Source organism: Poromitra crassiceps, assembly GCF_964638095.1.
Source record: "Poromitra crassiceps genome assembly, chromosome: 3".
Taxonomy (NCBI): Eukaryota; Metazoa; Chordata; class Actinopteri; order Beryciformes; family Melamphaidae; genus Poromitra; species Poromitra crassiceps.
In genome coordinates, this window is record NC_139625.1 from 19,437,056 (window position 1) to 19,462,690 (window position 25,635).

At 43.7% G+C, this 25,635-nt stretch overlaps 1 protein-coding gene across 1 annotated transcript; it reads left to right on the forward strand.

The window, feature by feature from the left end:
* Nucleotides 1-24,605, forward strand: slitrk6 (SLIT and NTRK-like family, member 6). The gene is made up of 2 exons (XM_083633689.1): nt 1-516; nt 20,484-24,605. Exon 2 carries the CDS (start codon nt 20,499-20,501, stop codon nt 23,028-23,030), a length of 2,532 nt encoding a protein of 843 aa, XP_083489815.1. The 5' UTR covers nt 1-516; nt 20,484-20,498; the 3' UTR covers nt 23,031-24,605.
* The last annotated feature ends 1,030 nt before the right edge of the window (nt 24,606-25,635 follow it).

Consider the following 25,635-nt stretch of genomic DNA (forward strand, 5'->3'; position numbering starts at 1 on the left):
GCGCGTTGCAGCGCAGCGCAGGAGCGGAGCAGTGCGCCCTGGCTGTGTGTGTGTCTGTCTGTCTGTGTGTGTGTGAAAGAGAGGGACTGCCAAAGAAGACACTACTACAGCCTCTACATAGGAACAATAGTGCTTTGTTCTCCTGGATTCAACCTGCAACTTCATGCGAATTAATCCAGGGCGACAAGTGGAGAAGGGATACTTCACCTGGACCTGTGCGTAAAATCGCCTCGACGTGAGCGCCACATTGCAACGGAATAATTTGTATATATGACAGCGTTATTTATAAGCCGGAGGAAAAACTGTGGATCCGAGTGGACAAGGGGAGGCTGAGGGAGGTATCCTGTGAAGTTTGTGTGTGTGTGTCAGCCTGTTTCAGACCGCAGAGAAAGTGCATGCTGTGGAGGGTACAGTACAGTAGCACCACTTCAATGCGTCGGATCGCCGCATCCCCTGATGGACTGAGCACGGTGGCATTTGGAAATAGCCTGCCCATTTTTTCATCACTTTTAACCGGTAAGTCATGATTGTGTGTGACGTGTGTCTAAAACCTGCATTGTAAAGTGTTTAACGTCCAGTTTTACAGTCGGGTAATCACAGTGTGGAGGCTTTCTGTCTGTCAGTGTGCCCGAGGCTGGTGAAATGGCCTCGGCTACTGTAAAGTACAGAACCCAGGTGTCTAATAGGCATGTTCCAACTAGCAAAAGTGTCCAGTTTAACTTTAACTAGCAACATTTGACAATGTGAAAAATGTACAACTTCATGTAGCCTATATAAGTCAGTGGTTCTCAAAGTAGGGTCCAGGGACCCAGCAATATGGGTAATAATTTATGAATTTTCATTATAATTCCATCCATAAGTGACACAATGACAGGATGTATGACTATTTTGGTCATGGGTTTAACATACACTTTGTGTAATAAAGCATCTAAAAGCAAAAATCTTATCAGATAGGGGACCCTGGGACAAAATCTTATCAAATAGGAAGGGGGGACGGGGGTCTGTGGTCTAATTTGTGTCAGTTTAGTGGTCCTTGACGTGAAAAGGTTTGAGCACCACTGGCCTAAGTATAAGGAATTGCACCGTTTGACGCTAACATTGTGGTAGTTTTGATGTGGGCTGGCTTGCCACACGCATGTGGGCTGTGCGCAAATCGCCACCAGAAAGCGTAGTCCGTCATTTCAGCCGCAATGACACTGTTGATTTGACAAGAAAGGGAAAGGTCCAATAAACTGTGCCTGCCTGGACCTGACAAGGGGGTGAGAGTGAGAGAGAGTTAAGTGAGTTTTCCTGAGGGGCTCCTTTACCTTGAGCGCACCTGGCCGCCTGCCACATGCTGTAGTGTCTACTGTATCCTATATCCTACGGCGCTGCGCAGCCTGCTTATGCTAATCTGGATTTGTGTCGTGCCTAACAACTGCTCTAAAACAGTGGTAGTGACCACCAAACCTTGTCACGTCAAGGTCCCCTGAACTGACACAAATTAGACCATGGAACCCTGATTTGACAAGATTTTGGCCCAAGGTCCCACATCGGATGCGACTTTTGCTTTTGAGATGTTTTATTACAGAAAGTGCAGTAATCTGGCCTGAAAGAGTCATACAGTCTGTCATTGCAATTGTGTTAATGGATGAAATTATAGTGAAAATAAAAGATCACCCTTTTTGCTGGGGACCTCCTGGAACCCCCTCAAGGAACCCTGTGGGTCCCCGGGCCCCCACTTTGAGGAACCACTGGCCTCTTAGCTGCTCTAAAACCACTGTAGCCTGCACGGCATTGAGTGGCTGGTTATTTGTATAACATGTCGGTATCAGATCATAATAATAATAAAAAAGATAATGCAAATTCTCAATAAACATTTTTATATATTTAAAAAACTGTGTGGTGACCTAAGAACCATATGAGTGATTTTCAGCAAGCCCATTGCCTCAACTGTTATTCGGGCACAGGTGTGTTTATCGGGGATTGTACCAGACCAGACCTGGACTCAGCCAATCAGAATGCAGGACTGGGGCTATCTGTTCTAGTGGAACTAGAAGCATAATTGATGATCCTATATCATCTTTTATCTAGTTTGAACTCTCTCCTAGGCTACCTGCGTACTGTAACAGTTGCCTTGCCTGCTAGCTCCTGCAGAAATACTGTGTGTAAAATGATTGGCACACTCTTATCTTTAGCAGCGAGTCGCTTGCTTGGCCGTACTGTAGATGACGACTGATAAAAAAGAAACATCTTTAGAAAATGCACGCTTAATTTAATTGCCTTGTACTTTGCCTGTACGTGCTGCAGGCCTTTCAGTTGTAGCAGGGGGTATACGGTTGCACATTTATAGATAAGCCCTAAATTCAAGAGAACTGAATGAAGAAAAGTGTCCCAATTAGTTTCATATAGTAAATTCTTTAATTAGTTTGGATCCCAATTCTTTGCTTGGTTGAATCAGAGGTTAATGATTTAATGGCTTTGGTATTTGCTTCAGACTGTGTGTGGACTGCCTTTGCCCGAATATGTTCCAAGTTGACTAAATATTGTGATTAATGAATGATAGAGTGATGATTACAACAGCTTCATGAAGACACTTTACAAAATTTAAAACTTGGGAGGTGATTTATCATTCAGTTTCACATTTCATTTTCTCTACCATTTCTCCTTAAGGCGTCCCTAAGGCTTAGAATCTATAGTTAACTACAGGTCTGCATTGAATGAGCTGAATTTATGAGGGCAGACTACTTCCCTATTCTACCCCAGGCTCAAGTGGAGCAATGGCTCAATATGACCCATCATCCAGCCATGGAACTGTGGCTACTTGTGGCTATCAGGAAACACCATTGGTTAGAGCGCCATGAGCTAATGGGCTTAGCACTGGCTGTGCAGGAAAATATTATAACGGTATTACTGCAATGTGTGAAGTAGCCCGTATGAGAATGGACTTATCCTGCCGCCAGTAGCGTTGTTGAGAGTATCAACTTGGGGTCAAAATAATAATACTAAAAAAATATATATAACTTTATTCATCCACATAGTGCTTTCAGAGAGGGGGTAACCTGGCAGATAAAGCTATCTTCCTCTAAGACCCGGAGAAAATCGTCCCCTCATGCCCACAGAATATTGAATCAGTGGAAAACGGGACGGAACAAGGGGGCAAGGCGGTTGAACCATCTCTCGCCTCCTGAGTGGGCGGATGTCATAATTATCATTCTCTGGGATTGCAGTGGATGAGGGGGGGGGGGGGGGGGCTGGCAGAATCTCTGCAGATATGTGGGTGGAGGGGGGGGGGGGTTGTCGACCCTGTAGGCCAAGGCAAGCCACATCACTTCTAATACCGCGGAAAGAGGGACAAGTCCCACTATAATTGGGGCCTGGGAACATTTGCAGGGCGCTCGCCAATGTCTCACTCAAGTAGATGGGCGGACAGAGCCTGAACGCACGCACGCACGCACACCACACACACACACGTGCACATGGACACACACTCACACATACGCGTGCACAAAAGCAATAGAGTACATGGGGGCTCTAATATGCTATCCCGTGTCAGGCTGAAATGAGACGCAACAAGTCTCCCTCTCTCTCTCTTGCTCTCTCTCTCATTCTCTCTCTTCCTGCCCTCAAGCCAGTGCAGCCTGACTATACGTATCAGTGGTATATAGCAGCACTCCGGATGGTTGCTGACCTCCAAGTGACTACGGGGGAGAAAAACAAAGGTGGCTCTCCTCTGCTACTCAAGCAGCTCCTTTGTATTTTATATGCTTTGCAGTAACTTGGTGTTAGTGTATCTTGAATTAAATGAGTGGGTAGGGCCAGCGTTGTGAAAAGCACTCCCTGTAAAACGCTTTTTATGTAATTGGCAGACAGAGCATCCATATGATTAGCTATAGCCTGGTTTGTGCTTAGTCTTGTTGTATTGCCGTTATCATCTAACACCTGGAAGAAAACGGCCTTTTTGCACTAAAAGCCCTGCTGGCGTTAAAGTCCTCTGTCAGGGGAGATATAGGAGTGTGGCGCTGCAGGCCAGTGGATCTGAGTGGAGGCTGCTGAGTGGAAGGGATCCTCAGGGTCTTTTCACAAAATAACAGCTATTTAATCTATTATTTCATTTGCCATGATAGAGAATGTTTCTCTATCAGTCTGTCTGTCTCTTTTCCCTCCTCTATCTATCTCTCTCTCTCTCTCTCTATCTCTATCTCTCTCTCTCTCTCTCGGTCTCTCAAGGCCTATGCATTTCAAAACATCTTGAAAAACCTGTCGTATGGAAAGCAGCACATGACATATCACAGGCTGTGGTGAGCATTATACGATACAATTATGAACGGACTATTAACTCTTTCCCCGCCAGAGTATTATTTTTAAGATGCCAGCGACCGCCAGCATTTTAGATCATATTAACGAAATAACAGAGCTTGTTTAAAAAAAGCTAGATGCATTCTTTTTCTAGCGAGACGAATACAAAACAATTCAGACAAAAAGCTCAGAAAATGGCATTGTTGTCAAAGACAGTCATTTTCAAGCGGAGCCTGAACCAAAGTCAATGCCTGGCTATTATAGTCTCTGAAGGCAGATAGATACTGTCCGGTGTTACACCGAAATCTGCAGAAAATGTGCATCAGCGCCCTCTGTGGTCACACATTTCGGTGGTCACAGATTTCGATTGGTCCAATGGACATCGATGATAGAACATGATCATGGTCGGTGACGACCATCACAAATCGCTGTACTATAAAGTGTCCTCAACACTGGCATCTGGAGGTCAAGCCCGCCGTCGGAGACGACAGGCCGAACTTTCGTCCAGGGTAGGCGACTGGTTCCTGTGCTTCACAAAGGATCTGCCGTCTGGAGCTCATCCGCTGGCTGAAATGGTTGAGAGGCTGCTCTGCTGTCATCGAGTCCGAGTGAGCATGATCGGGCGGTTTTAACGTTGCCGATTCCTTCCGGTTTCCGCCGGAGCTTCTACTTCGCTTGTTTTTGGACCGGGATTAGTGCTGTGTTTCACAAGATCTCCAACAGCACGCCCTATACTGTATCACAGTGAAAACACGGATTGCCGGAATATCTCCTCACTGGCGAGGAAGCGTTGTCTCATCAATGACGGGGGAAATCTCGTCAATGGCGGGGAAAGAGTTAAGGGCCAAACACATTGCCCTGACTTTGTTATCAATGTCACGTGTGCCAGGCACATTTTTCTTACAGCAGACATGTTTGTTGCCTGTAAATGCATTAATCTGAAGCTTCTGTTTTGATTCAAATTCAAAACATATTTAAGGTGTCTGGCAGTAACGAACCAATAGTGACATTTCACTTATTTTTGCTCCAAGTGAAACGTTTTATGGTCACTCACGATTCAGTAGGTCATGGGGTGGCTTGGTTCCAGCCTTAAAACTCGTTATATAAGTTTTTTTTAATGTCTATGGAGAAAATGAATGGGAAACTCACTTCCGGGGCAAAATGTGTCACGTGACTGTTCAGCTCTATAATGAATGGTTGTTGAGAGAATAATTTTTGTTTTGTTTTGTTTTGTTTTAACTTGACTTTGAAGATTTTGTGCTTTGAACAGGAGCTGTGCAGCGCTGTCTGCCCGCCGTGGTATTCACTTTTAATTGGTCTTGAAAGGTCTTGCACAGTAAGACAGTGTAGGTCAACTCAAGCCTCTGTATTCTAAAGTCATCAAACACTCAATTAACTCCGCCGCATTAGCCGGCCTAGAAAAGAACAACTGTAGAGCAAAAGAGCACAACAAACTCATTCTCTATCAACGTTGATTTCTTAACCACATTTTCAACATCAAGGTGCTTTTAACAAAGCTGTTTGGAAAAGGGAGGGGGGGGGGTGTGTGTGACTTGGGTGTTTTGTTTTAATTGTCTAAGTCTGTGTTTGAGGACATAATTGGAGCTAAATCTGGGGGAAATCTTGTAGTCTGCATGTACTTTAATTAGAATGGGACTGCTCTAGGCACGATTTTTATGTAAGAGTGTATCTGTCTTGGCCTAAATCACAAAGTAGGACTGTCACTGCAATACAGAAGAATGTCCCGTCCTCTCTAAGACGCCAAATGAAATTCCCTTATTGGGCATGGACACTGCTCACAGGAAGTGACAAATCAAATCTTTCTTTCTTTTTTCAGGTTTCGCCCCGTTTTTCTCCCCAATTGTACTTGGCCAATTCCCCCTGCTGCCCCGGTTGTTGCTCCACCCCCTCTCGGGAGAGAGTTGTAGACTAGCACATGCCACCTCTGATACATGTGCTTCTTTTCACCTGACAGCGAGGGGTTTCACCAGCAGGGCGTAGCTCATGGGAGAATCATACGTTTCCCCCCAGTTCACCTCCCCCTGAACAGGTGTCCCGACTGACCAGAGGAGGCACTAGTGCAGTGACCAGGACACATACTGTACCCTTAATCTGGCTTCCCAGCCGCAGAAACAGCCAATTGTCCCTGTATGGCCATCTGACAAAGCCGGAGGCAAGACGGGGGCCCGAACCTGCGACCCGTGTTGGTAGGCAGGGGATTCTACCGCTGCAGACACCCTCATTGCAGGATTTATGAGTATTGAAGTTATTTTTTTTTCCCAACAGTTACCTCTCGCTGCCATTTGGAGCCGCCAAAGTGCGAAGTTGCCTAGGGCAGCTCTAAAGGGGACACAAAACATTTGATCATAATGACTCCGGTTCATTTGCATTTTACCTCAGACAAGACAGGACACTGCTTTCAAGTCTGAAATGTACCTACCGGTAGATTTGCTAGAAAGATGAACAACATTTAACCTTTCGCCAACTAGGGCGCTGCTTGATGATGTCACTAGGTTGACAGTACAGTACAGTACAGTACAGTACAGTAGTGGAGTACAGGCTAGTCAAGTGTTGGTAGTAAGGATTTTGAATTCTAACAGGCTCACAGCATATGCTGTTGTGTTTCTGACTTGGATTGTGGTTTTGATTCATCGCCCTATGGCGAAAAGCTGAAATGTTCTTCATCTTTCTAGCAATTCTAGGTACATTTCAGACTTGAAAGCAGTGTCCTGTCTTGTCTGAGGTCAAATGCAAATCAAATAAGAGTCATATGAGATGTTTCATGTCCTCTTTAATTTACTTGTTTCCCCATTTTGCTAAGTTTGACCCACCTGTCACGGTTGCATCCACCGATATAGGTTCGAAAAATATTATTGACGTGCGAATTAATCACATGAAAAAAACTCTCACGGTGTGTAAGGACCTTAAAGCACACCTATATCTACCATTAAAGTCAGAGGCACTGTCTGTGTCCTGTCATTGGACTGTTCCAAGTCAGAGGCACTGTGTCCTGTCAACGGACTGTTCCAAGTTTGCTCGGCCTGACATTGCCAATTCCAAGAAGCCTTGCTTTTTTCCATTTCCTCGATTTACTTTGCTCATTTGCAGTCATCTGCTCAGAGTCAAGTTTTGTTATATTTATTGTTTTGCTTATATTAAGCAAGTTATAGCCTCCCAGTCCCAGTAGATTTGACCCAGAAATATATCCTCCAAGAGCATACAGTAGATGGTAAATAGGGAGAGGACAATGCAGAGAAAAGAGTCCAAATTGGGGGTAGTGCATCATGTAGTCAATGATTTTCTGTCTAACTGGGTAAAACTTGCCAGTGCACATAGGCCACTTCTCAAACCTCTTGTACTTTTTCCTGACTGTATTTATCCGTTTTCTTTTGTTTTAGTCATTTTTCCTTAGCGTATTTATCACAGTGTTTTTAGACAACTATTTTGTCATTCTTGATCCGGTAAATTACAATGGAGAGTGAAGGAAGGAAGGAGGGGATGACGTGACGTGCAGAGAACCACTGTTTCCCCTATATGCATTCAGCTGCTGAAATATGGCCGCCGCTGCTGAATTGTTTTATTAATTTAATTTTTTCTTTAGAAACAAATTTATTATTGTGAGCTACAGACACTTCATATCCAGGTCAATTCACACACCTGTGAGTAAATCACATAAACAAGAAACTCTGCGCTTACCTGATAATGTCAGCACAATGCATAGGTGTAGGAAGCACGGGGACAGGGGGATATTGTAGGAGTACTATAGGAATATTATAGGAATACTATAGGAATAGGAATCTTGATAAATAACACTTTACAATAAGGGTAAATAAATAAATAAATGCATTTGTTAATGCTTAATAACATTAGCTAACCCTTAGTTAATGATCACTAACTGTAACATGAACACCATTAGCAAATTATTACTAGACACATTAGTTAACTGTTAATTAAGGGTTAGTCAATGCTTAATAGGTATTAACTAATATTATAGGAATACTAGATTGCCAAATACAATTTGATGGGCTCTATCTCCTACTAGACAGGACAGATAAACCCGTGACACGGCTTGCCTTGTTGCAGCTGCATTACAGGACGTTCTAGGTGGTGACCTTTACATTGTTTATCCTCAGTGAGCAGGTTCGTCGAGTTCTAATCTATGGCTCCTTTCAGGCTGAACTTTACATATCAGGATGCAGATCTCCATCTATTTATAGAGTCAATCATGAGACTGTCGTTGGCGTTAGTTACCGTGTGCCTGTAGCCATTCCTGAACAGTCTGATCATTCTACTGAGGCTGGGCATTCAATTCACAGCAACCATTTTGAGGCGGAAAAGCAGGAAGTAAAGCAGATGTATACTAATACCATTAATTATACTTCCATTCTGTTTAGGTGTTCCAGTGCCAGGGGCCCTCATTAATGCTAATGATTACACAGGGATTAAAGTTCTCAGTCGCCATGACGGATTTCAGTCATTTGGAGTCACATATGAAATGTGAAAAGTATGTCTATGTTGGAAACTATAGCATACTGATTCAGACTGGAACACAATCCATGCATCATTACTGGGTGTTTTGGAACTTTAGAGTGAAATTAGTGTGATATGTACACACTGTCCGCCTTTTTTACATGAAAACCTATGGGAAGCGACCGCACGTCGGGGAAAAAAGCAGACACTTTAAAATTAAAGCCCAAAATAGCTAATAGCCCGAAATAGCTAGAGCGGAGGATAGATGAACACTGACGACAGAATTGGGAGGATCGTGTAGGACAGTGGTTCTCAACGTGGGGTCCGGAGACCACCAGGGGTCCTTGACAGAGTTCAAGGGGGTCCCTAGCAAATTGATGTATTGATCAACTTCACCCTTATTTCATTCACACAATTAAAAAATTGAGAAGAATGAGTGTTTTAGTCATAGTTTCTCTGTTATCTCTCTGCCTACAATATACAGATTCTGGACAAAATCATATCTAGCAATATAAATGTGCTCAGATTTGGGACAGAATCTCATGCAATGGCGGTCCGCGGCTCTAATGTGGACAAAATGAGGGATCCTTGATATGAAAAGTGTTGAGAATCACTGATGTAGGACATTCTGTCTTGGGCTGGATTATGGAATACTGGCTGATTGTCTATCAAGCCTAATTTACTCAACTCCACATTTGAGCAATATGATGGGCACCTGGACTAAACACACCTGTGGTGTTCCATTGCCTGGCTGAAAAGGTCTAACACAGTGGACCCTGCTGTGCACCAGTGAGTCAGTAAGTAAACAGGATGCGTGCGTCTCTCTCTCTCCAAAAGAGTACAATAATCTATACATGAAAAATGTACATCTGTTAGTTGCAGATGTCGTTCCTTGCCAAACGTAACTTGATGCCACTATACACTCGTGTAATCTGCCGGCTCATTTCCGGAGAACTAATTACTGCGCATTAGTTAAACAGACCATTTGAAATGCAAGCCTGCTAAACCACGCTTGCCAAGGGAGTTGAGCTACACTTCCACCCCCCTCTGTGCTTCTATTATTAGTTGCATCATGCATATGCTTGCTATCAGAAATGAGGGCCCACCAGCTGAGAGGAATGATAAGGTAAGTAAGGAGGGATGTGCACTACAAGGTGTAATGCTTCATGTTTTGTTGTACGTACGTGTGCGCGAGTGCATGATAGCGTGGGGGTTTATGTTAAAGCGGCTGTGTGTACTACACTATATGTTTAAAGGTATTTAGCATATCAAGCCACGCTGCAGATTAGGGCTGCATAATTAATTGAATCGCTATCGAAATCACAATATGGCCAAGTGCAATATCCAAACGTGCAATTATGTGATAAAGGTAAAATGTGTCACAACATATCATGAAATGAAGAATCGTGGTGCCACAGACATGCCTGTAAATCCAATTCTCCAGATGTAAGGGAGCATGCTTGTTTGGTAAAAAAAATCACATCAAATATTTGTATTTTATTTTTTTCCACTGAAAACTAAATACACAAATGACCATTCCCACCATAATCGTATCGCATATTGCATATCGTGCAGCCCGACTGCAGAGTTGGCACCATGTGATCAGCCGCCAGCTGTTCAGGCTGCTGCATGAGTTGAGCAGCGTCACAGCTGATCTTGTGTTTAACGGGCCACTGATGATGCCGCCACCTGAGCGAGCACGGGGCATGACCCTCACTCCCCCTGCTCACTAAGCTGATGCCAAACCACGCTGCAGAGAGGATCTTTCTTTCTTTCCTTCCACTTTGTGGAGCAGTTGTTTGGGGAACCGGGGGTCACTATCCCCTATAGTCCCCTGAAGGTGGAGTGTCGGTCAGATATAATAGTCTTAAGACACTGGAAGGGGGGGGGGAATAATCCCCCTTTTTGCTGGGGACCCCATGGAACCCCCTCAAGGACCCCGGACCCCACTTTGAGAACCATTGTATATAGACCGTTCTCACGGAATTGTGTTGCTAGGGAACCGAGCTCTATTTCCTCTCAGTTATTGGATTTGCAACAGGAAGTAAGCTAGGGGCAATTTAGCTATTTTAGTTTATGTTGTCAAGTTAATACCGTCTGTACTGAGTTTTTGGACTGAAAATGCTGCAGGCATTGATATTCGTGATGTGTGGGCAGGCAGACGCACAGGCCAGTGTAGCAAGTGGGCAAGGAGCTGGCCCTGAGATACCACAAATATCTCCAGTCCACGGAGAAGAAGTTGAAAAATGTACACCAGTAACGTTTGGTAACACGCGCGCGCGCACACACACCGTTTTCTGCAGAGTTTCCCTCCGACACCAAGGCATCCGCGCCGGATGGATTGGAAACCTGCCGCCGTGGTTACTAACCAACATGCTCGAGACATAATTGGGCAGAAGATGAGGTCATTTCCTAGCCAAGTCCCATCAATGAGTCCAGAAACAGTATCCAGTCCCTTCCTGCTCGGCATCAAAGAGTTGGACTCGGCTACTAAGGCCCTGTCGTATACCAGCATAATCCTTTTTTAGTGAAGATTATATTTTAGTGCCGCACGATTTGGTGAAAAAGTCATATTGTGATTAGGCTATTGTGTACAATACAGCAACTTGCGCTTGCGATATAATAAACAAACGGTATGAGTCCACACTAATGGTTATCAAGGAAAATGGCCCCATTACTGATCATTTTGAAATGTGTATTTCTCAACTCAAACATACAAAAACAAATGCATAAAAAAAAAAGTACTGTACTGTTTTCAGTCTTTTATTTAATTAAATTGGAGCCGTTATATAATTGCACGGGTTGACATTGCGATTAGATTAATTGTGCAGCACTATTAGATTTACATTTTAGCGTTTAGACCTGCCATGCCAGTAGATGAAGCAGTGTTTTTGCAGGACTGGTGAGGACCTCAGACCTCACTAAATTAAGAATTAATCTTCCAACCTCTCTCTTTTCAACATTCATTAATCACCATAATTGCAAGAGGCCTAATAATGAAGAGGCATAAGGTCATACAATGCTAAGAACTTGGATAAAAGTAGCTTGTATCAAGGACGGCACGGTGGCTCAGTGGTTAGCACTGTTTCCTCACAGCAAGAAGGTCCCGAGTTCAAATCCCGGGCCGTCCCAGGTCCTTTCTGTGTGGCGTTTGCACGTCCTGACCAAGTCCCTGGCTAAAGAATTGGAGTTGGTCCCCCGGGGCGCTGCACTGCGGCTGCCCACTGCTCTTCTCCTATTGGAACTTAAGTTGGGAAACTAAGAGAGTGCCAGTAGTGGCAGAGGAGGAGGTGGTGAGGTGTATCCAGAAGATATGGGGTTTAAAAGAAAAGATGTGGAGTGACTTTTATCAGCCCTGGCGGAGGCGGGTTGGGTGCAATGAGGGATAAGCAGCCCTTCATAGCCGTACATCAAGTTGCCTCACGCTACAAGAACACGAATTAGGCTTGTGCCTTATGGGCTATTTGTGGCTCTCCACATGCTTTACTTACTGTGACAGTGATGAGGACAGAACATGACTACGTCTGTGTTCATACTGTATTGTCTAAAAATAATGTCCCCGCCTGTCAACCGGCTAGCGCGCACGCCACTCGCCGCGGTTCGAATCCCAACTCATGCGATGTCACATATCTATCTTGCCTGTGTCACTTCACTGCTCTCTGTCGCAGAACTATTGGAGGAAAATATTGTCTGCCTGCGCTGCCTATTAAAAGTTTCTCACTTGAAAACAAACTTTGACTACAGGGTAGATTTAGTAAAAGTTCGGAATAGGGGCTGGGCGATAATTTAATATTATCGTCTTTCCGTGGAATCATATCGTGATGATATGGTGATTTGGGGATATCATGACACACAATTTGTCTGTCTAAATTGAGGATAACGAGCATATTTACTCACTCTACTTACTTTAGTTGACAAAATAAAGTATGAACGTTTTTTCAAGGATTATTATTTGAGTATGTATATTGTGTTTAACGGGATTTTGCATACATGAGCCATCTTGTGATGTATATCAATATCGGGGGGATCTTATCGGGGTATTTATTTCAACCATATTGCCCAGCCCTAGTTAGGAAACATCTTAGCCCACACATGGGCAAAATACGGCCTGCGGGCCGGATGCGGCCCGCGGGCGCCACCTGTGTGGCCCGCGATGGAATTGCAAAAAATATATATATATATATTATTATTATTTTTACACACAGTGCACCTGAAGGCAACATGCAAGATACCCGCTGAATAAGTGTCCAAATGTTCATGTCATATTCTGGCCAATACTGTCATATTCTGGCCAACACTTCTGTTATAGCATTTCAGTCTGGAATATGGAATATCTTTCAATAATCTTTATGACTAAAAGGCTACATTGAAGTAGAAATTTAAATAACTCAAATAACTCATTGGTTTTGGATTTATTTAGCTTCAAGACTGCATTTTTGTTCGTGTGACCCTCAACACTAGGCGTTGATCATCCTGGGACACTTACTGATACTTATGCTTAAATTAACCCACTCATATTCTGATTTATTTCAAGAAAAACATTTCAGCTAGTGGAAATTCTAATTGGCTGGTAACTTTAAAATCTAGCAACCATATTGGCAGGTGGTCAAAAAAGTTAATTTCAAGCCCTGAGAGCAGGTGGTGACATAGGAGTGAGAAAAAGATCAAATATTGGTGGTTAAGACTGAATAATGACATCACAACTGTTAATTTAAAATGAGTTATTCCTCTAAACCTGGCTTCAAATGCACCAAATTTTTCACGCTGGCGCCGTTTGGCCCTCAGCAAAACCTGGTAGCGAGGACATTTTTTGTGGCCCTCTGTATCATCAAAGTTACCCATCCATGGGTTACGGCATGACAATATTTGTTCGGCCCCCGGCAACAATCTGGGTTTCTCATGTGGCCCCCCATGAAAAATAATTGCCCACCCCTGTTTGTTTGTTTGTTTGTTTATTTAGGATCCCCATTAGCACCAGCATACTAGCATAGGCTATTCTTCCTGGAGTCCAAACACATACAATACATACACACAAAACAATTACATGCAAACACATAGCACAAAACGCCACATCAGAAATATATAACAAAAACAAATTAAAATAAAATAAAAGTAAAAATCAGATGCAAAGAGAGTAACGATGTGTCAAGAGGAAAATAAATAGCTAATATATAGTCTTCCTAGAGCTGAATTACTAATTCCAGTAATATATAAAACCTAACAACATACACACGTCACCCAAACAACAAAATATGTATGCAAGTACAGTATTGTCCACATTTCTTCTATCCTTAATTTCACAGTTTGCTCATACATAATTAAATCACTACGTCAACATTAGAAGATACTGTTTAAGTAAGAATTTGAACTTTTCTTTAGAACTTTCTTGAACAATATAAAGTGGTAGTGAGTTCCATCCAACAATTGCTCTGTACATAACCGTTTTTCGCATCGCATTTGTTCTCACTTTAGGCAACGTGAACCTTCCCTCAGTAGCATGTCGTGTTAGATAATCATGTTGAGCAGACTGTGAAGAAAACATATTAAACAATACATTGGGAGACTTTGTCACCATAACATTTCTGAGTAGATTAAACAAAACATAAGAGGATCTTTGACAAACAGTAAGCCAGCCCAGTCTATCATGCATATCTTTTACATTAGTTCTGTAAGAGCACTGTAGCGCACAACGTGCTGCTTTATTTTGAACTACTTGCAGTTTATTTATATCTGTCAGTGAAGACAGATATAAATAGCCAATGTCTTAGCCAATTTCAGAGAACCTTGATTTTTATAGACGGTTTTAACTTGACAACAAAAACATTCTAAATTGAACCCCAGCTCAATTCCTGTTGCAGTGTTTGCTATGGACAGACAATAAAATAAAATAAAATAAAATACATTAAAGTGGAGGACTAACCATTCCGTGAAAACCATCTATAGTGAGCGTTTTGATGTCACATGCTGCCAGTTTGCCACTCTAGTGACAGAAGTGAAGTGAAAGTACTGTGCAAAAGCCCAAATCCAGAGAGGATCAGTGGATCAGTTAGGTATGTGTGACTCTGATACACGTCTTGCTATGTTCATGAACATAGAACAGTTTAAGCTGAGGTGAAGTCTGGGCGAGTCGGAGCAGCACACTGTCACCTACAGGTATGCATGGCAGGTGGGTTAGAGCAGAGGGGGCCTCCACAGGGGGCCTCCAAGCAGTTTCAGGGGAGTCTCAGTGAAGTTTCAGGGGAGTCTCAGTGAATGGAAGTGGGAAAAAATGATATTAGTTAATTACATTAGTTATCAAAAGGAGATCGCATTGAATAGCCTAACTGTATGTGATTTGGTTTAAGAGAGTTCAGAGATACATTTTTAGAGAATTTTACAGGTTTTCCCCCACTCTCCTAGAGTCAGAAACAAATAAATGCCTTCAGATAGACATTTTTTAATGTATTTGGTGTAGTCTGAAGTATGTCAATTAACAGCCATATCAGGCTGGCTCAATTGTTGAGTATCTATGGGATGAAGTAACATAATCACGATCCCATAGGCATCCAGGCATTTTGTGAAACTAAGCAAGTATTCTAAACGTCAAGCTTCATCTGAGGGGAGGCCCACAGTCTCAGACTTTGAAAACCCCTGGATTAGAGAGAGTGGGCCCCCATCTCACTTGCCCTACAGTTGTTCCAGCTCCAGGGCATCTGTTCTGTTGACCTCTCACCTCCATGGGAAAGGGGGGGTGGGATTTCCCAACAGCGATCAATAAAGTATGACATAATTTATCTTGGACCAAATCGTGCATGTCAATGTGATTGATTTGTGTGTGTGCATTTCATGTGCATTTCATGTGATATTCTGACTCTACAGGGCGCTAACATCAGTACCCTCTCCTTTGCATAGTGTGAGAGGAGTATTGCAGACATCAATCACCGCTAATCTGATCGATTGGAATCCCTGAGCAAAAGAGTCTACCGAGCAACACATAGGGCTGATGGAATATGATGGATAGTGTGTGTGTGTGTGTGGCAGGTGGAGTGTGTGCATACTGTGTATGTGCATGGTTACTGTATGAATATGTATACATGACGTGTGTGTGTGTGTGTGTGTGTGTGTGCGTGCGTGCGCATGTGTGCGTGCTTGTTTAGGGATGCAAATTTTAATCAATTTCCTTATCGACCAGTCAGTCACAACGATGATAAATGAATCATTATGTCAAAAAAAGCTTTTGACATAGAAAATACAGCTGTCTTGAGGCCTACTCGACAAGTTAATCAACCAAGCAAACTCGTGATGTATCTCCGTATTGTATTACAATGTTTACAATGAATACTGTTGTCTTTTTGGGTGTAATTTAAATGTCACCACTCATACAGAGAGGGAGAGGGAGAGAGAGGGGGGGGGGGGGGGGGCGGAGGCACAAACTAAGTGCCTGCTTGCTTGGCTTTCTTTTTCCTCTGTATAAGTGGTGAAAGTTAACTTGCGCTCTTGTGGTGGTAAATCATTTAAGCCAAAACTGAAAAAAGCACATAGCCTGTATTGTAGATTAATCAGTTATGTTTGATCAATCCCTACTGCTTGCTAGAAGTACCCTTACCAGCGTGACATGGTACAGTATTGTACTCCTCAGTGATGCATGCACAGCGCTGTATTTAGGTGCCGGTGGAGGGGGTCCCATGACCTTACGTAGCACTCCATGCTGCACTGCACTGGTCTGGAACAATACAGTAGTTGTCCCCAATAAAGCGTGAACAGCCTATTTGCGGAGCTGTAAATGGGCAAAGTCTATTGTGTGTATTACAATGCTCACAGCAGGGTCGAGTGAATCATAAATATTCCATCACTGGAAGATTTTTCTTTTTTTACTAGTCATCTTCTCCCCCATTCACTTCCCTCTCCACTCTGTCTCTCTCTCTCTCTGTTCTTTGCAAGTTATTTCTCACTCATCTCGTTCAGTGTTGTATGATGCGTTGGCTTTGCTCACATGCATGAGGGGAGATCTCATAGGGCTCCAGTAGATCTCTAATTGAATTGTCTGAACAGCAAGAGATGCCCAATTGAACCTGGGGGCAAGGAAAGGAGAGTGCAGACGACGACTGGCAGATTCAAATCCGGAAGAAAGAGTGCGTGAGGCTAATGTCTTGTAATATCGCTCCCCACATGTTATCCGGCAGTGTGTGTGTGTGTGTGTGTGTGATAACATCTGTGAATAGCCTAGGTTTCATTTTGCATGGTCTTCTAAAACCATCAGGGTCACAGCAGTGTACAAGGGTCTCTTGAACACCAGGAGGCTCCTGAAGTACAAAGCAAGTGAAAATGAAATACAATGAAACATGGCAAAATTCTTGGACGCCAGGTCCTCGGAGGTATTTTGCGAGCCTTATCGCTGACAAAACAGCACGTTTAATACCTTTTGACAAATGAGACGCTTGTGTAATATAATTCTGCCATATTTTCGTTCGTTTATAAACACAGGGGTAATTGAAACTCAAAGAGATTAATCTCTCCTCGGTTTTCTGCCTATTTTTGGCTAAATATGGTAATTTCGTAGCTTGCTGTGATGTCTTGGAATGTTGCATTCAAGCCATTCCACATGTGGGACATTCCCAAGCCTCTGCTGGCTTTTTATGCTGCATTTCAGATCAGCTTTCAGTCTTAACGTTCTTGATGAGGAACGTACAGCTTGTCTCGACATTGCATAAAGAAATATAAAATAATAAAACACACGATAAAAACAATCAATTAAACTAGTGTACAATTAAGAAAAGATCAACGGTACAAGGTATAAAAACAAATCTTTTAAAACGTATATAAAAATAATAATACATGAATCAAATAAAACGGGTGCAGACAGAATTTAAGTGATTAGTGAGCAACAATTTATATCCAAGGGATACAAGAGAGTCCCATTTTAAAGTGCCCTCAAGCAGATCTTTCCAGCTTAGTACAAACTTTCAGGATTTGTGGTGAGGTCCAATCGCAGGACCGAGTGTGATGTGGTCCAGATGAACAGTCAAGCATACATTAGACATAATGTATGGTGGACGTTTGCAGATAAGGGCCTTATAAATGAATAAATACATTATGCTTGTTATGTCTCTGGGAGAGGGAAGACCACCCAGCTGTAACATACAGTGTGCGGTGGTGAGTAGGCATCGCCAGTGATAAACCTAAGGACAGAATGGTACAGTAAACAGCATCCATGGCTATAGATTACATCGGCATAATCTAAGACCGAAGGAAAACTAACATTGACAATTATTTTTTTCTGTTAACCAGGGAAAATATGATTTGTTTCTATACCGAAAACCAATTTCTGGTCTTAGTTTTTTGACAATATGAAGGAAAGTGGTGAACTACCGGAGTCATCCTGACTTCGGTTTCCCCCATTAACGTATGCACACCTAATAGCTAAACTAGCAGAATAAAAGCAATGTTAAGCAAATTTCTGAAAATTATGTAAGCAACACTATAACCGTTAACATAATTTTGGAGACGGGGGCAGGATCAGCCACTTGCACATTTACCCTTTCAGGTCAGGGGAGTATTAACTGAGCACTACTTTCTTCACTATGGTGAAGTGTACCTCTCTGAAGTGCACATTAGCATTCTGTAGATGGAGTCTCTAGGCCTAACTGCACTCCCCTCCCATGTCCCCACGGGGCGCTTCATTTCTTTGATCTTTCTAGATTCTATAAAGAAATATATGACGACGAGATGAACACGCTTCATTACAAAATACTATAAATTCATAGCGGATTACCTACAGTACACCATCTGAGAAATAACTCTGCTGCTACTATTTTATGAGAAGAACTGATGTTCAGCTAATAACTTGGGTGGTATGTTATGAGTTGTCATTTTGCAAGTTTTTTTTTTTCATAAGGTACGTCTCTCTCCTCCCCCTCTCTTTTTCAAACGAAACTCTCCAGGTGCCTATATGAGGATTCAGTAAGAGAAATGGCTGTGCCTTCATTTCATCTTTCTCTTTCTCACCTCCTGGGATTTCATTAGTTAAGGATGGATACCTAGTCCTCCTTGATAGTGGGAAGACGTGTGCTTAATTGCTTCACCATCGGTCCCCAGGAGAACGAGAGACAACCTGCGCTCTTTGATCCTCGGTAATTTCAGTCAGATTGATGTGAAACAGAGCTGTCAGGCGCCATCATCAATAACGCTTTTTCAGTGTTTCTTCGCCGTTGAATAATCAAGACGTGCCCTCCTGTCCTCTTCATAAGAACTTGGGCTGGGCGTGTTGTCAGTGGACAGTATTCTCTGAATGCTGTCCCAGAGGCATTGGTACGCTGCCTGGAGAGGAGGCATTTTGGAAGAAAAACATCAAAGCCCACTGGAACACATGATCAGACCTAGAGGGAAATCAATGATGGACTGCCATTTTCTGAATGCAGATGGTTTTACCCTGAGTAATGAATATGGTCTTGGCTTGTGCTCAAGTGGACAATTCAGTCAAGTGAGAGAGTAAATTGAAGAAAGTGCGTTACAGTAAATGCGGCCCAATAATTAAAACAAGATTGCGATCATTTGCAATTCTCTGTCAAGGATGCTGATGTTTAAGATGGCTCTCTGAAATTGGCTGAAAATTGACTCCTGCCCTGGCGTATGACTCACACTTGAGTAGAGTCTTGGTTTCAAATGAGAAGACTGCATATAAAAAAAGGCAGAAAAACGCAGTCAAATGAGAGATGAAAGCCGGCTTCCTGAATAGACCCCGACCTCATTGTGAGTCACTGGAGGGAGACGCCGCCTTCCTCTCGTTAGTCAGCCTGAGAAATGTGGCTGCTCGTTGGCAAATTGCAGCGGCGTATGAATAGAACGGGTGGGTTCTAATGCTACACATGCCTCAGCTGCCGTTTCTCAAGTCCACACAGAGCGCAGCATACCTGTGTTGCAAAGAAGAAAGGTGACATGGGGACAAAACACAGTGAGAGAAGAGCACCCAGGGAATCCCACAGGACCTCGAAACCGTTTGTGAATTTGACAAAAGAAAAAAAAATCAAGACGTTGAAACATTTCGAAAGTCGACATGGGTGAAAGTGCTCGAATTTATATATTTTGTGCAATATAATAAAACACAGCAGTTGAGAAGTGTTCACACATTCAAGCATTTCTTTTTAATTGTCTGTGAGCTTCTGTAATGTCAGCTATGTCTCATTATAAACATTCTCAGTGCTGTAACAGTAATTAACCTTAATCCGTGTTGGCTCCTTGAATTTGAGTTAAGCCTGGAAAGTCCTTGAAATGTCAGTGAATTTGATGTTCAAGAAGGTGTGGAAATCCTGAATGACATCACTTTATGATGTTGAGTACATTTACAAACGGTCATTATTTTTACACAACCTCAGCGATGTAGATTGGTGGTCACGTAAACACAGTTTGCCTTTTCCGAATATACATTTTTCATGTATGTGATTACTATATAAAGACAACTCTACATGACAAGGACTCTCTCATCCAAAAGGAGTGTTGTTTCCCCTCATGCATATGATGCACCCATAAATGTCATTTGACGCGGTTGCAATTTTAGGCAGACTCCAACAAATGTAACTTTGATGGCATTCAGATCATCTGGGATTGAATATAATTTCAGTCTCAGACATGTGTGTTGTTGTGAAGTGTAGGCTACATTTATTTTGTGTCAATCTTTGCATGACTTTGAAAACAATTTACACCTTTATCTCTCTCTCCCCCCACCCCTTCTACCCACACATCTGTCCCTTTGTTCGCAGATATCCGAGGCAGAAATGCTGGCCCGTATCATTTTCGTCGGCTTGTTTCTCACCGCGGCCAGATCCCAAGATACCCATCCCTCGGAGGCGTCATCCTCCATTAGCGAGTCGTGTGACTCCCTGTGCTCCTGCGAGGAGAAAGATGGCATCCTTCATCTTAACTGCGAGCAGAGGAACATCAGCAAAATCTCCCAGATCAAAGTCCCGCCAGGCGTGCCCTTCCACCTGAACCTCTACAAGAATGACTTGGTGGAGCTCCGCGCCGAGGAGATGGAAGGGCTTAAGAATGCCCTGTCGCTACACATCGGGGCCAACAGCGTACAAGAGTTGGAACCGGGGGTCTTTAGCACGCTTGGTTCCCTGAAAAAGCTCCACATAAATAGCAATTTCCTCGTCACTCTGAAAGAGGACACTTTTCACGGCCTGGTGAATTTAGAGTTCCTCCAAGCAGACACGAATTTCATTAGGGTCATCGAGCCGGGGGCCTTCAACAAGTTGATCCGCCTCAAGGTCCTTATCCTCAATGATAATTCCATCGAGTTTTTACCCAGCAACATCTTCCGCTTCGTGCCCCTCACCCACCTGGACCTGCGGGGCAACAGGCTGCAGACGCTTCCGTTTGTGGGCTTTCTGGAGCACATCGGACGGATCATGGAGCTTCTTTTGGAGGACAATGATTGGGTCTGCGACTGTGATATTTTCCACTTAAAAATCTGGATGGAGAACATGAGGGCTCAGTCGGCCATCGGGGAGGTGGTGTGCGGCAGCCCGCATCACCTCCGGGGGACCATTCTCGCTAAAGTAAAGAGGGACGTTCTCTGTCCGTCCCACGCAGACATTAACCTGGAGGAGCCGTCCAAGTCACTGGATATGGTTGTGACTCCCTCGTCCAAAGTGGCTCAGGTTCCCAAGCTGATGGACCCCAAGGACGACGCCAAGATCCCCACTCCGTCTCACATTCCCGGCAGTCCTTGTGTGGAGCAGTGTTCTTGCCACAATCACCCCGTGGCTGGGTTTCTGATGCATTGTCAGGACAGAGGGATTCTAAAGGTATCGGATATCGGAATACTTCAGCAGAGCCCCACCAAATTGGTCATGACTGGGAATATGATTCAGAAACTGTTGAAGTACGATTTTGTCACATATGACAATTTAGAACTGCTGAACTTGGCAAACAACCGAATCGATTACATCGATAATGAAACCTTCCTCAGCTTGAGCAGTTTGAAAAAACTTTACTTGAACGGCAACCGAATCGAAAAGCTGGTCTCCACAATGTTCGTGGGGCTCCACAACCTTGAATACCTGTATTTGGAATACAACCTTATCAAAGAGATTGCTCCTGGCACGTTTAATCCCTTGCCAAACCTCAAGCTGTTGTCAATGAATAACAACCTGCTCAGCTCCCTGCCGGCGCAGATCTTTCGCAACGTGCCCCTCACCAAATTAAACCTGAGGAAAAATCTACTTATGCACCTGCCAGTGAGCAATGTGCTTGATCAACTTGACTCGCTGGAGCAGATTTATTTAGAGGACAACCCCTGGGACTGCAGCTGCGACTTGCTCAGCCTCAAACAATGGGTGGAGAAGCTGCGGAAGGACACGGTGGTGGGCTCCATCCTGTGTCACACGCCAAAGAGGGTGGTGCAGGCCGAGCTGAGGAGCCTCCGCCACGAGCTGCTCTGTCCCGGGTTAGTGACCTTTTACTCTTTGCCGCCGGGCGAGGAGGAGAGCGCCACGACCACGCTGGGGCCCGACAAGAGTTTGCTCAGCTCGCTCACCGACACCGTCCCGCTGTCCGTGCTCATCCTGAGCCTCCTCGTTTTCTTCCTCATGATTATCTTCTGCTCGGCGGGGCTGGTGGTGTTCGTGGTGCACCGGCGGCGGCGGGCGAAGAAGAAAGCGGCCGAGGAGCAGCCCAGGGAGAACAGCAGCAACAGCCCCATCCACCTGCACTACAGCATGTACGGCCAGAAGACCACGCACCACACGCTCACGCAAAGAGCGGGCTCCGCCACGCTGTACGAGGAGAGGCAGCACAGTCCCATCGTGCAGATCTGCCGCAACCCCACCTACTGCGCGCAGCACAAGGAGCACGAAGCCGACCTGGACTACGGCCTGGACGTCGAGCCCAACGCCAAGCATCATGTCTGCCGGAGCATCATGGAGATGGAGAACACCTCGCCGCTCACGGGGAACCCCAACCCCAACAAGTTCAGAGGCGTGAGCGGAGAGTGCCCCGCCGAGTTCGTCACGCTCGGGAACCCCAACTCCCTCTACAGGAACATTCTAGAGAGGGAGAAGGAGCTGCAGCAGCTGGGGATAACGGAGTACCTGAGGAAAAACATGCCCCAGCTCCAGTCGGCTGTGGAGATGCAGGTCCCCGGGCACCAGGAGGAGCTGAAGCTAATGGAGACGATTATGTACTCGCGACCACGCAAGGTCATGCTTGAGCAAACTAAGAACGAGTACTTTGAACTGAAGGCGAACTTGCATACTGAGCCTGATTACTTAGAGGTTCTGGAGCACCAAACTGCATTTATCTGAGCTTAGGCAGAAAGAAAGAAAAAAATCAACTATATGTTCTGTTCTGAAATAAGTGCCTTGTCAGATTTGCCCTCTTGTACTTTCCACAGTATGAAATATGTACCATGGACACATCACATCGCAGTTTAATTGTAGCACAGAATGTAAACGTGTTCATACTCTTGTCTCCCCCCCCCATTGACAGCTGTGTTATGTAGCTGGTGACAGGTGTAATATGTTGGCCAAATGTAACTTCGAGAAACAGTTGTAGGGTGTTGAACAGTCCTCCAAGAGGAAAACCTCTTGAAATTCCTTCAATCAGCTTTCTGCGATTGATTAAAAATCCATGGCGCACTGCAGCCAAAATGAATTGATCCCCGAAGTGCACGCACCCACCTATCTGACATCCTGGCAGTCTACAGCAGCCGCTCCAAGATAAGTGAGTGAATTTCAACCCCCGCTTGACCCCGAATTGCTGTTAAATCAGTCTCTCTTGGCTCGTTGGATATGACCTGATTACCCTCTCTCAACACAAGCCAGTCTCTTAGGTCATCATGCTGGACCCAGCATGGTCATTGTGCCGTAGGGGCAGCAAAATGCCAACTGTACAAGATGGGAGTTTTGCATATATAGTGTACGTGGTTCCAGTGCTACTCTCCTCTGCTTTTCCATTGCAATCATTGGACATTTATTTATTTTGTATGCAAACTGATGGTATTCACGAAAAGGATGTTAATACATTTTTTTTTAATTAGTAAATGGAGCACTTAAAGTATATTATACACAACTGTAATCTTGTAAAAATGCATTGCACTAATCAAATGCCATACGGTGGTGCATGACAATCAACACAATGTCCTGCTGAAACATTTTATTTTTGTTGTTTTCTTCCTGCCAGAAAAACAGAGCCACAAATGTGTAGAGTGTAGTGTGTGTGTGTGTGTGTGTTTATGAGAGAGAGAGAGAGTTTATGTCTGACAAAATAATGTGTGCTCAGACAGCATTCGGCAACATTACTCATTCCTTTTGCTGATTTTGTGTCTATGTTTTGAACTGCATTTTTTGAACGAAGGTTATGTCTTGTAACCATAGTGATATGACCACTAGTGGAGCTGAGGCGTGGCGTATTCCGGTGTTAGCACATGAGCGGGTTGCATAGGAGCGATGTTGCCCAAAACATACGCTGCAGCTTCCCAAGCGGACGACCTGCCGGCTGGCTCGGGCCGACATTTCAAGGGTTTTTCAGCTCAAAAGTAAACCAATGGACTGCCGGCGATGTGGACATTGTCATCGTTCAGGATTTATATGCACTCCATTCATACTCTCAGAGACTCACATTCAACTTTGAAACGGTTCATGTAAGCACACATTCTGTAGCTTTTCTACACATCTAGATTTAATTATTTATTCTGTATATTTTGTATATACTTATGTTCCATGATATCTTCTATCATATTTTTTGTGTGTGCCTTCAGTGCTGTACAGAATATAAACAGAAGTTGTAACTGATGAACAGAAAATAAAGAAATGCAATATTACACAACGTTGGAAATTAAGGCATGCTCTTAACTGACATTTGTTTCAATTTATTTAAAGACCCCCTAAAGTCATGTTTTAAGATGTATATAAAATACTCTACTTTGAATAACTTGTGTCTGATATGTTTTTCCCCACAAAGAAAAAGGTTAAATTATCTTAAAATGACATCTACTCCTTCTGTATGTATTCTCATCTCAAAAGATTTCCTGCTGGACACAAGATATATCCTACTTCACTATAAAGTCCATTCTCAGTGTACAGTATGTGCACTGGAGACTTCACGTTTCCACATCACACTTTTGTAAGTTGAATATTGGACAGGGATTGGCTTTTAAACTATTTGTGATGTCACAAATCATGCTTGTAGGCCCACCCCCTAAAAACTTGATTTTCAATGAGCACAGAGAAACTTTCCACTTTCAACAGACGATGGAAAAAGGCCTTCTAGTGTCAAACTGCACAGGCATCATTCTGCACAGTATAGCTCAAACATCCAACTGAAGCGACAAGAAGAAAAACATATTTTTGACTTTAGGGGTCTTTAAGTTCAAACTGATTGCAATGATGCAGAATTTAAACACTCCTGGCGTTAATAGTTAGAGAGTGAAGTTAGTATGTGTTTATCAATGCTCATAATCAGCACAATTGGATGTTTTGATATGCCTATAGGATTGTGAAAAGATCAGTTCTCAGAGGATGACTATAAGAAATCAGTCGCTTTGCACATATAGCTGCTGTCAAAATGTCAAAGTCAAAACCTGCTATATAGCCTACTAAGTTTGTTCAAGCTTCAGTTACCCAGAGTCATCTGTCTCGAATGGGTTCTTATGCAGCAGCCAAATCAGTAAGGCTCCAACAGATTCCAATACGTCTTAATAGGAAGTTCAATAAGCCGAAGCTGCCACTGCCATCGAGTCATTAAGCAATTTGGCCAGTTCACGTCATCATCTACTCATCATGCCAGTTGTCCATATAACACACTATGTTGCCAGCACAATAACACGAGAGAAAAGCAGTCACTATTGACTTCAATACAGTACAGCTGAAGTCAATGCTGACTGGTTTTCCCTCCAGTTGTGCTGGTTAA

Bases quoted from the DNA above. Each gene is read 5' to 3' on its own strand.
- slitrk6 (XM_083633689.1), top strand. From the start codon at position 20,499: ATGCTGGCCCGTATCATTTTCGTCGGCTTGTTTCTCACCGCGGCCAGA.